At 42.5% G+C, this 17845-nt stretch overlaps 2 protein-coding genes across 2 annotated transcripts in view; one reads left to right on the top strand and one right to left on the bottom strand.

Moving 5' to 3' along the window:
• Nucleotides 1-163: 163 nt before the first annotated feature.
• On the bottom strand, nt 164-14600 carry ormdl1 (ORMDL sphingolipid biosynthesis regulator 1). The gene is made up of 4 exons (XM_084309505.1): nt 14461-14600; nt 6272-6453; nt 2127-2278; nt 164-979 (listed from the first exon to the last, which is right to left on the bottom strand). The coding sequence occupies exons 2-4, from the start codon at nt 6443-6445 to the stop codon at nt 844-846; spliced, it is 462 nt and encodes a 153-aa protein (XP_084165631.1). The 5' UTR covers nt 6446-6453; nt 14461-14600; the 3' UTR covers nt 164-843.
• A 1705-nt stretch (nt 14601-16305) lies between these two features.
• pms1 (PMS1 homolog 1, mismatch repair system component) overlaps nt 16306-17845 on the top strand; it is a 169385-nt gene continuing 167845 nt past the window's right edge. The window contains exon 1 of the mRNA XM_084310426.1: nt 16306-16328. The gene's annotated coding sequence lies outside the window, so the exon portion shown is untranslated. The remainder of the gene's footprint in view (nt 16329-17845) is intronic.

Here is a 17845-nt window from a genome sequence, read left to right as displayed (position 1 = left end):
AAAAAGCATCAAGAATACTTACTATGAGCCATGGCCAAATGAAACGGGACTAACTGAGCCATGGCCAAACGAAACAGGACTAGCTGCCTTGGTAATGGCAAGAGCTCATAAACTAAGTAGCTACATGAATATAAGTACATAATTAATAGACATACCTCAGACCTGCCTCAGTAAACATTTAATCCAACAATAACAAATCATCTCCATTTTTACATACAGGACATTCACAAAAAGTAAACTTATGTACAATGAAAAAATGCCTGCCCTATTTGATTGAGTTACAAATGAGAAATGATTCACATACCAAGGAAATCATGCAAAAAAAAAAAAAAAAAAAAAAATTGGAATTCATATTCTTCACACTGCATTAACGAGATCGACACCAGTCACAAAATGAGAGTGCCAATAAACAACGAGCCATAGGCTCCTACATTACATGAATAAATCATCTTTAAAAATACATTGGACATTTTTTTTGTGGCTAGAAATTCTAACTAACTCAGTCTTTCGTGTCACCGTGTTTAAGTGAGGGCAAACAAAAAGCATCACCTCTGAAACCTGGGCCAGCCAAATGTCCACACAGGCGAAAAATACATCATTAAATATTCACTTAAGTTAGTAATGCATATGGCATTCTGTACTCTCACAAGTCTCCCATATTTTTTTTTCTCTCTCTCTCTCTCCCCCCCCCCCCCAACAACTCAACTTAATAGCTATATCTTAACAAATGAGTGACATTTACGCACACTGTACAAAACTGCTTAGTACACACTTTGGTTGTACAGATTACAGAGGGGTTAACTACCCTTGCTATGGAGGCACAGCACTATCTAAACACTCGGCTTAATACTTGTTGATGCCAAAGATTCGCACTCCGTGTAACTGTGGCAGCTTTGGGATGAGCACACTCAGCAGTGAGGCAGTGTTTATGACAAAGTGTGTCGTGTCATACTTTGTGTAGAAGCTGGCCAGGAAATATCTGGGGAGGAAAATGGAAAAGTTAGGTTTCTGAAAAAGCAATTGAAAGCCCTGCAGTATGTACTGTACAATAGACAGTTAGACCACATGCACTGCACTATACACAACGGACAGTTAGACCACACATACTTATAATAGTTAAATTACACAGGGTTCCTACTAAAAATGTTTCCTTTAGGGAAATCCATACTTTTATCTGACCTCAGTTTTTAAATTTGATTTGAAGATCTTGGCCGGTGTTATGTATACTCATTAGGGCTGTCCCAAATACTGGAGGGTCTACCAGCTGTATCACTATAGTTTAAGATTATTCTTCACAGCAACAAATATTACAATATGACTGTAAACTACACCATGTCAATCTACAGCTGAAGATTATTCCTCCGGCAATAAATATCACAGTATGTGAATTACACCCCCCACACACACACTTGTCCTGACTTGTACAATTCCCAAAATTGGAAATGGTCAAATACATTTCAAGATTTAACACTTCAAAGAAACAATGCAGATTTATTTGGTACATCATTTCACACACATCCAAAAACTCTAAACAGTTAACACATTAATTTAGTTTGACAGAGCGCAAATTAGTTTTAATATGGGCCACCAGTAATGTCATTGGGAACGTTGAATCCTTGTGTTAATTACAGCTCATGGAAATGAGGGCCCTATAAGACAAGGTATTGCTATCTTTTCATCTACATTTCATGGTGCTGTAATTAACACAACGCAAGGATTTAATGTCCCAGATGACATCACTGGTGCCCATGTTAAAACGAATTCACTCTCAATAACTAATGCCAACGAAATTCATGTGTGCAAAACGGTTTAGAGTTTTTGGATGTGTGAGATTATGTGCAAAATACATCAGCATTGTTTTTTGGCAAAATGCCCCTAGTAGGAATCCTGCTTACAGGCTTTAGTTTCTTAAAATCAAAACAAGAACAATTAGGCAACTGTTTTACAGGCATATTGTTTCTTCTTACACTCTTCCTCCGTCTGTGTTTAGCACCGTGGTGTTCATAGCAAGTCACCACCACCACAAAGCTAGCGACTGGATGTTATTGTTACATTTGCGGTGCACAGTAAAGCTCGGATCTCCAAAGACAAAACAGATGGGAAGTGAAACTGGTCTTAGTACGTACAGAATGATAGGAGAGATGGTGAAGAATTTTCTAGATGAAGTGAACTGCACGCCATAATCAAGCTGTTCCCAGTGTGTGAGAAGTCTGGCTTTGCCTTGGTCTGGCGTCTCGAACGGAGTGCCTTTCACCGCATGCATAAAGACATACATCCCCTATGAAAACAACAAACTGGATATTAGTGAGTGCTGAATCACAAGTCACTGTGTGTAAAGACCCAAAGATAGTCCAGAAATACTGTACGCAGACCAGCTCGATGTGGGCTAAAACGATGCAATAGGGGGACCTCAGCGTAGGCACGTCTGCGCACTGCTGAATTTTTACGTCCAATGCGTACTAAGCGTTTTCTTACAGCATGGCTCGGCCTGCACGCTGATCAAAGGACATTGGCTGGTACTCCTGGACTATGAAAGGACTGCGGACTGTCCATCCACACAGTGCATACACTTTGTTTTTCCAGACTATGTCTGAGCCTTAAGGAGAATATAACTGAGGAGGGTTGAAATGGTGCATGCAGCGTTGGAAGTTTTGGCGTATTAAAACAAAGTTTCTGAAAGTGATTACAGTATGTGCCGACGCCAGTAATTTGTCCTTTTCATGCACAAGGTGAAAGTATATAAATGTGGACTATCCCTTTAAAATAACTTCAAGGACCTCCCAAAAAATTGCTCTTAAAAAAGGAGCATTTAACAGATTTTGTACCCAAATTCTATCATTCTGTTGTGAGGACATGTGGACATTAGACATAAAACCTTGAGACAGAATACGTTGGTAAGGTTTATGTTCAATCATCACGTGTCTTCCTCACAACATAACGGTAGGATTAAGAAAGGTGCTCTAAGCATAATGGTGAAAGAACATCCCCCAGTTTGAGTTGTTAAATCTGTGTTGATCCTTTACACAGTTAAACAGGTGATGATATGGGGAAAGATTTCAAGAGCTCCAGTGACCACTGTGTTCACCTGACAGAGAAAAGAGGTAGCGTAATTTTCGGACTATAAGCCGCGCCTTTCCACCCATTTTTCGACCCTGCGGCTTATATAACGGTGCGGCTAATCTATGGATTTTTACAGCTACACAGCACAGTACATGTTCTGTAGCTACTATTGCACTAAATGGTAACACTTGAATACGTTGTGCAAATATGCAACTTGTTTGTTGAAATGTTAATAAATGGGAGCTTCCTCAAACAGCCATCTCTTTCCTGACAATCCCCTGTGCACGAATCCTTACATATGGTAATTAAACATTAAAACACCTACAGTTTATAGTCCAGTGCGGCTTATATATGTAAACATCATTCAATTTAGCTGCTGCGGCTTATATTCAGGTGCGCCTTATAGTCCAAAAATTACGGTATTGTTCCAACAATACATATAAATCACAAGCTCACACATTACATTTTGTTAAGGTGCCTACATCGCAATTAAGTCTAGAAACGGATGCTGGGGTTCAGTTTCATAAGTGCAGGGACATTAGCCCCATCACTAAAGCAGAAAGGGGAATGAGAATGCCTGTACTATTGATTAGCCAGCTACCATATTGTATTGACTGTTATTTAAAGGAAAACGCCAACATTTTGGGAAATTAGCTTATTTGCCATCTTCCCTGGAGTTAGACAAGAAGATACATACCCTTTTCTTCTCTGTGCGTGCATTAGGCTTAAGGAACAGCCGCTCCGTTAGCGTAGCTTAGCTTCATCACTGGAAGTGGGTCAGACCTGTACCCTGACGTTCCCTACAGTCACGAAATACACTCCAAATACAACTCCAAAACGTTCCTGTAAACATGTTGTGACCTGTGTATTTACCACGTGGAGAAATAAAAAATAATTGAATTCGACAATTACGTTTTCTAAGCAAATATACTCTGAACAATTTTTTGCCAAACCACTCCTCTCGGGGCGCAGTCAGTGATTTCATGCAACGCAGTGATACTTACTAATGTGACGCCGTGTTTGTTTACATTCTCATTTCATTCAAAGGATCCGAACCGATTGAAGTTTATGGATACCACCATGACTTAAAATCCTCTTACCTTGACGATTAAAAGCCTCCCCAATTTAGAAAACAGTATTCCCATGGCTGGTGTTGATATGCTGCTACTGTAGTTAACGAAAACCAACAACCGGACACTCAAGCAGATAACAAAGGTAATAACTTCCGGTCAGGGGGTTCCAAAATAAAAGAGCGACGTCTATAGCAGCGGAAATACGCTTATTTTGTACTTTAGGTTAGTTGTAACGTTAGCGTGTTGGCGTTTTCCTTTAAGTACAACAAATAAGTCAATTGTAAGACTAAATATCCTTATATCTTGGTGGGGTCACTGATATGACATCAAACTATAATGTATCTGGATAAGGAGCAATGGACTCTTAACTTGTAGTGCTAAATTATTGGGTTATTTCTAGAATTAAAAAACGACGACACTAAATATGGAATTTTGATAAGACTAGGCCTAAATACAATCCCCAATTTGACAGTGTGTTGTGTACAAGAACTGTCCTCAGGCCTGTTTTTATTTTTGGAGCTTGTTGACAGCAACACATAAGTAAAACAACAGGCTATTGCAGCACATTGCAGTCACTCTAACAGCCCTTGCCAGCTGCTTCAAGCTTGGGGTAGTGAATGATGTCATGTATGCTGACCTTGTTTCTTTACTTGAGGCAATCCACATAACAATGAGAGGCTAGTCTATTCTGTGCTGAGCAAGGAAATCGTTGTAATAGATCACCACCAGTCAGGCAGTCACCAGGATAGTCTCCCTGAACAGAGCATAACTTTTTAAAATCAACCCGGTTCCGAACTTCCTACACATTTGTTAATCAACCTCCATGACATTTCCCTGGCATACAGTGGAATTTCCACTATCAATATTTGTCAGTGTCCATATTTACAGGCATGTCCCCTGGTTTAGTTTACCTACTACAACTGAAAATCAGGAAAAAGATTTTGAAAAAATGTCCATGACCTTTCCAAAAACTATATTTATCACTTTCCGTAACGTTTACAAGCGTGTATCACTGAAGTATAATGTAACACTATGTTATAAAGCCAAGTAGAGGGAACTGGACTCTAGACTAACCTTTGGTTTGCTGGCTTATGTGTCCAAGAGTAATCTATTAAGCAACATTCCATTGAGCGAGACCTGCAATGACGGAAAAACCATAATGGTCACTAAATGAGCCCGAGAAGTGATTTTTACGATAAACCACTTATCCCTACATAGATCAGCTAAATTGCCTAATATGTGTCCCCTACACCTCCGTGTTACTTAAGTGTTATTTATAGCACTTTGAAATCAAAATGAGGCTATAATCTGGATCAGGAACACAAGCCCATTACGTTATGGAGCGTTTGCTCTGTTGGCATTCCACCCCATGTCCTGTAGGCCAGATTTACACACACATTATTTATCAACCGATTCCAGCGCTTCTCTAGTGTTATGGCATGACAATATTGAGACGTATTCATACTGGCAGAGCCCTTAGATCAAATTAAAATGTTTGATTGCTTTAGGAACCTTCTTATCTATTTAGTATGACGTATTGATATCTTTGGTAACCCTGGGATCTCATCTTTCATTTAAAATGAATCGTTTTTGATTGTATTCACATTTCCACGCAGTAATTTGACGGGATGACATTTGATTGACAAACCAATCAACTTGAAGCACAAGGGCCTGCTTACACAGACAGTGCACTGTTTTTAGCTGTGACCAGCAGCTCTATAGCTATAGCTCTGTCGGTCAGTTAGTACAACCTTTTCTCACCCTCCAGCGGCCACAGGTTTCATCCTAGGAGACTGAAATTGGGCATGGCAGTCAAGTGTGTGTGTGTTCATGCCAATTGGCTAAAAGGGGGCGTGGCAATGGGAATGGCCTATCGCAGAAGGTCGCAGCTATTGCAAATTTGCTTTTGTTGTGTCTTATGCTTACAGCATGCATGTGCGTCCTGTAATACTATTTTTCGGTGACCCCTTTTCTCCCACTGTAATCAAAAACTGAAAAAATGTGACACCCTTTTAAGTTGTGTAGATATAAACAAAGCCTGGCCGTCGTAAATGTATTAATAACAAGTGATCCTGTTAGGTGTTAGGTGGGGTGCTGGGGTACAAGTGGGTTAAGACAAGAGAGGAAAATGAACGTACAAAGTTGTGAATGACGTTGGTGAGTGTCCACACCACGGGCACACTGAAGAACGGGATGCTCAGGAGCACGATGTGAAGCATTCCGACGCCCAGAGCGTAGGTCAGCCAGATCCCTCGGCTGTTCATCACCCGCGTGTTGGGGTTCACCTCGCTGTGTGCCACGCCCACATTCATCTTGGTCTCTGTGTGCAAAACAAATAAAATTTTATTTTTTACACATCCAAACTCCCAGTTAAAATGGGTAGAAATACACCTACCTATTTTTTTCTTTCAGTCGGTGATACTGATCCGGAGTGCTGCGAGTATCAGCCGAGTCCTCTCTCAGTGCGATCCATGCCGTGCTTCATACTGGATATATTACCCACAAGCCCCGAAATAAACACGGAAACCTACTTTGGGTGCGCTGTGGAGTAGGTTTCAGTGTTTATTTCAAGGCTTGGGTGCAGCAGACAAGAGCGTGGCCCCATTGACTTGGGTCTGTGGCTAACCCAGCCAGTACTGTGGGTATCCAGTATGACCAACAGCATGGATTGTGCTGAGAAAGGACTCCTCATTAACAACATCTTTTACAAGTAGCACATATGGGTCCAAAATTCTTAACTTAATTTGTTTTTTTTTTAGACTGCATTTGTTAATGAAGCGGGAAAACAACGTGAATGCCTGTGGTGAAGCCGTACTCCAGTGGGCAAGTAATGCTACCAACTTCTCAGAGGCTCATACAGAACAAAGCATTTCACTGAAGTACATGTACATATGTGATAATGTGACAACTAAAAACAAACTTGAAACTTGACTTACTAATACCAATAATTAGGTTAGCAACAGCTAATCAAGTTACAGTTAACCAAGTGTATAGAGAATTTTAAATTAGGGATGCACCGATACTGGTTTTGGATTATCGGTCCAACACTAATATAGAATATTGGTATCGTATCCACAAAGATAATTTCCACAATACTAGCCTAAATCACGTTTTTGACATGTTAAACCTCTCTAATGGAGAAAAATACATTTGATCTCAAGTCTATACTGTTCATTAAGTAATGGATTCATTGGATCTGTACTTTGTATTGGTCGTTACCCAAAGCCCAGGTATCAGTATCGGGGCTGAAAAAGTTGGATTGGTGCATCCCTACTTAAAACATACCAAAAGTGAAACTTTGACCTAGGGGTGGATGGTATAAACGGTATACGGTATAAACGGTATGAATTTGCTCTACGGTATGGATTTTGACTATACCGTGTAACCGGTAGATAGCAATGACGTCATGTAACCACAGCGCGACTATTTCACTCGCATTTGCCCCTAAAAATAGATAGAATTAGTCATAGATAATAGATATGTGCGAACTGGAAAGGAGGCTTCGCGCAGTGGGCGTGCCAGCCCCTACCGCACGCATGTAAACACGGGTCTAGTAGTCTAGTGGGACGGGACACAGGAGGACGGCGGCGTCTCCCTGAGCTAACGTTAGCTTAGCTACCGTTACAAAATGACCCAGTCAATTGATTGATTGATTGATTGATTGAAAAGTTTATTAACAGATTGCAGAATGGGTACAGTACAGTACATCTCAATACATACAATTGTTAAGGGGATGCAGACCAGAGAAAGACTTTCGTCTTGTTTCCACCAGGGTCCCCCATTTTCAATTCATCATAACATATATGACATACATGACATACAGATAGACAGTACTGCTACATCTATACATTTATGACATATCAGATTTGCAAATACAGTACTGTTTGTGATACAAAAGTGTCCAGAAAAGGAGTGTATATACATTTGGCGTAGAAACTGTACATTGGAGGAGGTTGGTGGGGTGGGGTTGGGTGGGTTGGGTGAGGGCTGTACATTGGAGGTGGGGGGGGGGGGGGGGGGGGGGGGGGGTTGGGTAGGGGACACACACACATTTTACACTGTACATTGGAATGTTGACAAAGCCTTACTTGGTCATTTACTGTACAACTAGGTTAGGACATTTGTAGGGGCCAGTTTCGAATTGCAGTCTCACGTAGGTGTTTTTTGAGAGTGTTTTTGAAGGTGGGTAGTGATTCACATTCCTTTACAGCTTTAGGCAGGGCGTTCCACATTGATGTGGCATAATTGCGAAACGTGTTTAGTCCCTTGTTTGAGCCGAATCTGGGTTTTACATGATTTGTGGAGCTCCCTCTGGTGTTGTGATCGTGGTATTCACTGACCTTTGGGAAGTATTTTGACATGTACATGGGTACCTTGGTCGCGTAGTGTATCTTGTAGACCAGGCCCATTGCAAGTTGCTGTACTCTGTCGTCTACTCTAAGCCATCCTAGGTTGTCAAAGTGGGCAGGGGTGAGGTGGGTTCTAGGAGTCAGGTCAAGTAGTAGTCTGACTAGCTTGTTTTGAGATGTTTGTAATTTGTTTTTTAGTGCCTTTGAGGTGCTTTGGTACCATGAGGTGCAAGCATAGTCGTAGTACCCTTGAATGAGTGCTCCTGCTAGAGTCTTCAGGGTATTCTTGTTTACCAGAGAGGAGATCCGGTACAAGAATCGCGTTCGTTGGTTGACTTTTTTTATTACATTGGATGCCATTTTGTCACAGGAAAGATTAGCCTCTAGGATGGAACCCAGGTAGGTAATTTCATCTTTCCTTGTGACAATATTGTCACCCACTGTAACCGAGAAGCCGTCAGTCTTGCTGAGTTTGTTATTTGAACCGAAGAGAATGGACTCTGTTTTGCCCATGTGTAATGATAGTTTGTTGTCGGCGAGCCATATGCAGATTTTGCCTAGTTCCGAGCTGAGGGCTTTTTCAACCTGTAACTTGTTCTTGTCAGAGACCAGCAGGGCTGAGTCGTCCGCAAACAGGAACAAGTTGCAGTCACAAGCTGACGACATGTCATTTGCATAAATTAGGAATAGTAGCGGTCCTAGTATGCTTCCTTGTGGAACACCACAGCTCACTGTGAGGGGGGGGGATAGGGTACCGTTTACTTCCACCATCTGTTCCCTCCCCTCCAGGTAGGATTGTATCCAGCTCACTGATAAACTATCAAAACCAATTGCTTTTAGCTTGTCAATCAGAATGGTGTGATTGACAGTGTCGAAGGCCTTTTGTAGGTCCAGCATGACCATGCCGCAGTATTTGCCCGCGTCCACCTCTTGTTTGATGTGGTCGTTCAAGTAGAGAAGGCATGTGTCAGTGGAGTGGGATGTTCTGAAGCCAGATTGGAATTCGTAGATTAGATTTTTTTCCGCGAGGTATTTTTCGATCTGTTCGTATACTATTTTTTCCATGACTTTCGAGATGGATGTAAGGATAGAAACAGGGCGGTAGTTACCCGGGTCTAATTTGCTGCCCTTTTTGTGCAGGGGTGTTACTCTCGCAATTTTGAAGTCCTTGGGGACGTGTCCCTGTTTTATGGAGAGGTTTATTATGTGTGTGATGACTGGGGTGATGGCTGCTGCTGAGTCTCTGAGGAATTTGGAGGGGATGTTGTCATGGCCAGTGGCCTTGTTTGGTTAGAGGGCGCTCAGTTTTTTGAGTACCTCATCTGTAGTTACTATTTCCAGTTTGAAGTCGTCTTTGTGGACGCCTAGGTTCATGTAGTATGCTACTATGTGTTCTACCCCATACTGCCCTGAGTGGGAGGGTAGTTTGTTTACCAGTGTTGTGGCTATGTTTGTGAAGAAAGTGTTTAAGTAATTGGCTACATCCAGCTTGTCTGTGATGAGCGTGTTGTCCGTCTTTATGTTTATGTTTGAGAACCTGGTTGAGTTTTTTACTGCAGCCTAGTTGATTGTTGAGTAATTTCCAAAGTTCACGTGGTTTATTTTTGTTTTCCTCGGTTTTGTCATTGATGACATTTTTTTTTGCAGTTTTGATCATGGAGTTTACGTCATTTCTTAGTCTGTTTCTTTCTAGTTTGAGTTCAGTCACGTGGTCTTGGAGTTCACTGCTCGTGCTTTTGGTAAGCTTTGACTGACTCAACTATTCACTTTTAGTTTAATACATGATGAGGCATTGTCTAACCGAACGGTATCTAGTCGGCCAGCTACCCATAGCTCCTGACATCAACAAACGCTCCACAAAGTCTAGTAGAGACGTGTGTGCTACCTGTTAGCTGTTAGCTCACGTTAACGCAAGTTAGTTCACCGTTCAAAACGAAATGTCCCATTGAACTAAATAATTCACTGAGGCGTTGTATTAACTAGTGATGTGACGTTTGAAGCGAGGCTTCGGAGCTTGTGTCGAGCAATCCAGCTTTTTTTATGTGGAGCCTGTATCGAAGCGCGTATCAGGTGACGTACTGATGACGTCCGAAGCCTCGGTCGGGGGTGTACCGCCCCCGAAGCCTCACTCCGCGTCACTGATTCAGGAAATGGCTTCGGGGTTGGTTCCCAACGCGTCTCCAACACGGGATCATCCCTATGTTCCCCGGAACATCCCCGCAACACAAGTGTCGACATAGGAATTCATTACGAGTTTCTTTGCGTTGGAGAATCCTGTGGAGTACTGGGAAAGACAAATAAATGTGTATCCTAATAATCCCAACATATATATAACAGATGGTAGCGCGAGGCACTGTCAGTCACGATGGACTTCAAGCGTTGTGAAGTGACTGGCGAGTAGCGGTACTGCGAGTTAAACTCACTCCACTTAAAAAGACACACTTTACACGTCATGAAGAGTGAATTCACCTTGGTGTAGCGGTCTGTGCTGTCACCTGTCGCCCGTGTCACGGCAGACCCGGGTTCTAAACTCCCTCGGGGCATCGAAGAAAGTTAAACACAACGCAAAAAAGGTGACCATATGATATCATCTCCGTTACATATAAACTTGCTGTAATGTAACTTGCTGTGCCTAATCTGATCACATCTGTATGATCCAAATGCAGGATGGCATGTCGATTTTGAGTTGCTTTTTCTGAATAAAAATGAATGAAGCAAGCACTTGTCCCTGCCATCATTCTGTTAGAAAAACACACTATATTAAATTATAGAATGTTGTAGTAACACAAGCGCTTTCTCCTCTGTCCCTGCCATCATTCTGTTAGAAAAACAGACACATTATTATTTGTTTATTGGCATCATCATCACTCTGCCTGTTCTACATTTATTGTCCACTTGATGGCACAGTAGAGCAAATACACCATGAAGCTTCAACACATGTGTGGTACTATTGGATGGAAAGCCTCAATGCTTCATGAAGCTTCATCTCGCCATCACTAGTATTAACGTTATATATCCGGCTAGCAGTAGCTACAGATAGCTCCTGATATCAATGTCTTATAACACTGATTCGATGCGTATTCGAGCTGAGGGCTTGCTGAGCACAGTTAAGTAACGTTATACCAATAGGGTCCAGGTGCAGCGCCGGAGAATCCTGGCCGTAGCTCTGCTCGAGGCTACTCGAGTATAGGTCCAGGTGCAGCTCCGGAGAATCCTGGCCGTAGCTGGAGGCTACTAGAGTACACACAGACAGTGGAGCTTGTTGCGTGGTGGCGATGTCTCGCAGATAATACAAGTACAAGTCTAATTATATAATATATATATTTTATATAAAAAAAAATATAAAAAAAAAAAAAAAAATTAATCAAAAACGATGATACCGTGATATAAATTTTAGACCATACCGTCCACCCCTACTTTGACCCCAATGCCCAAACAACAGGCATAATAACTGCACTGAGACAGTTCAGGCAAGAGCTGCAATACATCAGCTCATACCCTGGCTGCAAGTAGGTGACCGTTAACATTAACAGACAACTTGTCTGATCCTGAGCTACTTTGCCCCCTGGCACACGTTCACATAGACTATGATAGAGTTCAATAAAATGAAGAAAGATTGCAATACTTAACACAGCACACTACAGTAATACAACGTGCACTGTTGCTTGAGGGAACCATGAATTTAATTTACAGCTCTGGTTTAAATACAAATGTTAACTTGTGCCACGCCCCCTTCACACCCTACACTACATCACCATTATCCCTGTACCCAAGAAATCTACGCCCGCTTGCCTCAACGACTACCGCCCTGTAGCTCTCACCTCCATAGCCATGAAGTGCTTTGAGAAGCTAGTGAAGGGCTACATCTGTTCCTCCCTCCCCATCAACCAGGCCATCAGGATGCTCAACGAACAATAACACTATGTAACAACCATCAAATGCACTCACAGCACACACATCCACACTCACACTTTAAACAAACAACTCACTGCAGCACCCACTTTACACACTTTAGAACACCTAAACACACTTTATATTTATTGGGAAAGAATTTGCACTACAACCCATACCTCATTACACCTTACTGTAAATTGTACCTAAATCGTACCTCATCCCATTTCTGCTTTGCACTATATAGTGGGGCGGCGTGGCTCAGGGGTAGAGCGGGTTGTCCAATGATCCAAGGGTTGGTGGTTCGAATCCCGCTCAAGCCCATGTCCATCCCACTGCCGTTGTGTCCTTGGGCAAGACACTTAACCTACTTGCCTCGTATGAATGTGTATGCATGTGAATGAATGTTGGTGGTGGTCGGAGGGGCCGTAGGCGTTGATTTTACTTTTACTTTACTTTACTTTTTTACTACCTGTATACTGTGTTGTTTTACTACCTGTACCCCTCCCCCCCTCCCCCCCATGCTGCTATGATGCCTGAATTTCCCCAAGGGGATCAATAAAGGAATATCTTATCTTATCTTATTCGCCACGCTTCCGTGAGTCTGCCTCAGGGCAGCTCTGGCTGCAATTGTAGCTTACCACCACCGGTATGACTGTGTATGAATGAATAATGGACTCTGTGAAGCGCTCTGGGTCAGTGAAGAGCGCTATATAAATCCAAGTCATTATTATTATTATTATTATTATAGTATATTGTATATTAGTATATTCTATTGTATAGTATATTGTATGTATGGTAACTCAGTTACTTCTACTCTGCATTGAACATTGTACGTACATAACGAACACTTGTGTCTACATACGTGACTTCTATTTTTTACTTGCTATACTTATTTTATACTTATCTATTTTTGTCTAGCACAGTCTCTGGAGCGTAACAGAAAGAAGCATTTTGTATAAAAGTATTCTGTACTTAGGTATGACAACTAATAAAGAAACTTGATCACTGTGGATGTTCGGACACATGGGTTTCGTACTCGTAGAGTGACTTTTCCCACCTGCACCCCCCCACACAATCGGATACTTCTTCTGATGTTTGGAACCCTATTGCTTATTTACCAATGATGATGTTGATTGGTAGAGACTAGAGACAGAGGCTCGCTGAAATTTACTTTGTGTGCACTGTGAGGAGTACATTTCAGTGAGCCTCAGTCAGCTTGTACAGACAGGAGCTTGACCCCATTGACTTTACATTGGTTTGTGGCCAACATTCCGGAGCTAGTGTGAGGAACTGCATGAATGGTGCCGAGAAAGGACTCAAAGGACCAATCAACACCATCATTGGTTAAATAATAAATTGGGCTATGATTCCAAAAATCTGAACTATCCCTTTAACCTTGTGCTCAGCTCAGCCTACTTGAGAACCTCTACTTGAGATTCAAAGGTCAATGTTGCACGATAAGTTACAATGTATGGTTTATTCTGGCTAGACAAAGCTGATAACATGACATTTGACAGTCAGGCTGTTGGTTCAGCAGGCATCATGTCAGCTCCTAGAGACCATGAAGGGCTAACGTTAGTGAGAACTACATGAAGAATGCAATTGACAAATAGAAGACTACTGGAGAAGTTTCTGGTAATATTTACTGAAAAACACTGTAGATGTTCTGGAAACTACGTGGTTTCAATCACCCCATTAACACTGGATAATAAACTGGCGAGACAAGTCATGCTGCTCAGCTGGTTGGTTTGGTTTAACTATAGAAAATACCAGTCCAAGATGCAACTTTACTTTTTCCTCGAGCTGGCTAGGCCACCAGAGCTAGCTAGCTGATGTTAACTGTAAACACAGGGGCCTGAAATTGACAAGATGATGGGGGGGGGGGGTATGTAAATGTTGGTTGGCTAGATGTTTTGTAAAGGAAACGTTAGTAAACATGTTTTCGTTTGCAGGAAATAGTCGCAGCCACATCACCACTAACTGCCGTTAGCTAGCTAATAATAGGCTTGCCATCATCAGGTAAATAAAGTTACACTAACGTAGCGTGAACACTGACAAATAGAACTGAAAGTTGCATTACTTACTGAAGTAGCCAACTGTGTACACAGGCTATATGATCCGTGGCCACACCGCTACAAAGAAGAGCGACCTTTCTGTCTTGTTGATGTGAGTGGATCGAGTCGCAGCGTGTGGCGTCTCTACAAATCGTAGCTCCAGTTCTGCAGACCCCTCTCTGATTGGTTGAGCTCCATTTCTGCAGCCCCCTCTTTGATTGGTTGAGCGAAGCCCCTCTCTGATTGGTTTAGCTCGTCATGCGGTAAAAGGCGGATGTAATGTTATGTTATCATCTCAAGAAGATAAAAATAAATGTACTACCAGATTCGCGTTTATAACGTTATTTCGCGTGACTTCGCGGTTTATTCATAACGTTATGCACAGTTCACAACACAGCCAGCTGTCCGAAACTGTACATTGTAACGTTATAGGTTTATTCACATAACGTTATTTCACGTGACGCGTTCAACTTGTTTACACTCCCCACTTACTGAAATTGTACCATGACGCACTCCCCACTTAATGCCTTAACTAGACAGTTACAATGTAACATTTAGATTAACACAGTAACGTTAATGCCTAACTAGACAGTTACAATATAACATTTAGATTAACACAGTTAATGCCTAACTAGACAGTTAACAATATAACATTTAGATGAATTAACCCAGTTAATGCATTAAGAGAGAGAGGCTGGTGGTCAAGTCAAGTCAAGAGTTTTATTTGTCACAAGTTGTTTATTTGCATACAAGTTTACAATGAAATGCGGGTGGTCTTGCCCGCAACGATGTGCATAATACAATAGTAATAACATATAATAGAATCCAATAGAACGACATTGTGCAATAAAACAAGTAAACAGAGTAGGGCATATCGGTATATGTACATAAGTTATTTACAGAGCATGGTAGGACATGCTAGGTCCTGTGATAGTGCAATACACTGTTAGCTCCGGATGAGGCACTGGGTCTTTATGTACATGCTATATTGGTGGTCAATGTCACTTCGGATTGCTACGACACATCTCTACTGCTTGTGACAGGAGGTGCGTTCCAGACTTTACTCCTGTTGGGAAACTATAGCGATGGTCTGTGCTCACCACACTTTTCTTCGGCCTCCCCGCAGCGAGCCAACATAACATAACATTATATTTGCGGCAATACATTTGCGACATCTTTTTCTTTTCTTGGCGAGAGCACCTCGATAACCTTACGCGCACCAGGGGACCCTGATGGAAACAAGACAAACGTCTTTCTCAGGTCTGCATCCCCTTAACAATTGTATGTATTGAGCCGTACTGTATTGTACCCATTCTGCAATCTGTTAAATAAAGTTTTCATTCATTCATTCATTCATTCACCTCCCTCGCGTACCTTAGAGAGGGGCTTCGCTCAACCAATCAGAGAGGGGCTTCGCTCAACCAATCAGAGAGGGGGCTGCAGAAATGGAGCTCAACCAATCAGAGAGGGGTCTGCAGAACTGGAGCTACGATTTGTGATTTGTAGAGACGCCACTGGGCGTGGGGAAGAAAATAACACCGGAAGTGTACGCAGCTTCGCGACGTTCTCGACCCGCCTCCACCCCACGTACAGCCAATCAGGGGCTCCGCGTGAGGCCGTTCTCAACCCGCCTCCACCCACTTACAGCCAATCAGGGGCTCAGCGTGAAGCCGTTCTCAACCCGCCTCCACCCCACGTACAGCCAATCAGGGTCTCAGCGTGAAGCCGTTCTCAACCCGCCTCCACCCCACGTACAGCCAATCAGGGGCTCCGCGTAAAGCGCGCTCTGCACGTAACCTCGTTCCCAGCTTTATTGCAGCTCCGTTGTTGTTATTGTTGATGAGAAGCTCCACGAGGGCGCCGCCTCATTTCAGTTCAAGATTGGAAGTCACCCGCAGGTAAGTAACGTTAGCTATTTATATGAGCACATTACACATCTAACTATATACGCGTTTGCATGATTGCTAGCAGTTATACGAAAAGGTCTATTTAAAAAGACTTTACTTGTAAAGCTAGTTACCCAGGCAGAGCAGCTAACGTGAGCTAACTACCTTGAAATACAACCACATTACTGTAGCTAGGCTGTCAATCATTATGTCCCGTAACATCACTGCGGTCAAGCCAGCCTGCAATAGACCACCGCAACACTTCCGGGATTCTGAAATCATTGTCCAACAACATCCAAAACGAAATCTTACAGCTGCTTGCCCATGATATTCAGCGACAAATTAGAGGCAAAGCATCCAAAAGCCCAATCTTTGGCTTGAGCGCTGACGGAACCACTGATGTCACTCACTGGAAAAGAACAATTCTCGTGTAATATACAGTTCGCCGATGACAACTTGGAAGCTCAGAACTTCTTTTGGGGTTTTTACAATGCCCGGCCCAGACACAACAGCCGAGACGCTGTTTTTGTGTATAAAATACTTTTACGCCTCGACCTGCCCATGGAGAGGCTGATAGGATACTGTTTTGACGGGGCCAGCAACATGTCTGGGGGGTACAGGCTAGACCAGGGGTTCCCAAACTTTTCAGGCCGCGACCCAAAAAAAACGGTGTCAGAGAGCCGCGACCCCCACTATTATAGGAGGTAAAAAAAAATATTTTAAATGGAAATGTATGGTTGAAACATGCAAACGTTCAAACGCACACACACTAATAAGCATTGGAGGCTTTTAACCAGGGCCGGACTGGGGAAATCATTCAGGCCAGGAAATATAGCCCCAGTCAGGCCACTTTTTAAGCAGGGGGTCTGGGGGTCCCCCACCAGGATTTTTTTTGTTACAAAGACTTAATTTCCTGCATTCTGGTGCAGGATTTTTTTTTATTTGTACCCTTTAAATGCCAGTGTTTGTGATGGCATCACAACTTATTGTTAAAAAACAGGCTAGCATATGTATGATTAGCAACAACACAGATTTTTATGGATTTTCAGTTTTTTGTAATTGATAAATACAATATTTTATTCAACTTCAGCCCTGGTCATAACACCACATATTCATTTTATAATTCTAACCCTTTAAATGCCAGTGTGTGTGATGGCATATATTTGCAATATATCAAATGCAAAGTAAATTTTTCTGGGGGGGATTATTACAGGCTAGCATGTGTCAATGATTAGCAGTTTTTCATAAGGATCCCGCCTCCACCAATCACATGCGGCTCCCTTTATGTGTGTGTGAGAGCAAGAGAGAGAGAGATAGTTCTCCAACTTGTGTGAGTTGCAGTGATCTCCTGGTTGTTCCCCACCTAGGTTATCTAACCATTGCGCTGGTGCAAATAGAAACACTGGCCTGGCCTGCTTCTAAGTTCAGTGGCCTGACCGCAAAAAAAAATAAAAAATCTGGCGACCCCCCAGCACCCCCTGCCGTTTTATAGTTCCCGCGTGCCTGGCAACAACTGTGGGTTTTCAGCC

The sequence above is a fragment of the Notolepis coatsorum genome (assembly GCF_963971535.1).
Source record: "Notolepis coatsorum genome assembly, chromosome: 3".
NCBI classification, from domain to species: Eukaryota; Metazoa; Chordata; class Actinopteri; order Aulopiformes; family Paralepididae; genus Notolepis; species Notolepis coatsorum.
Note: the sequence above shows the minus strand (reverse complement) of the source record. Positions and strands in the feature narration are given on the sequence as shown.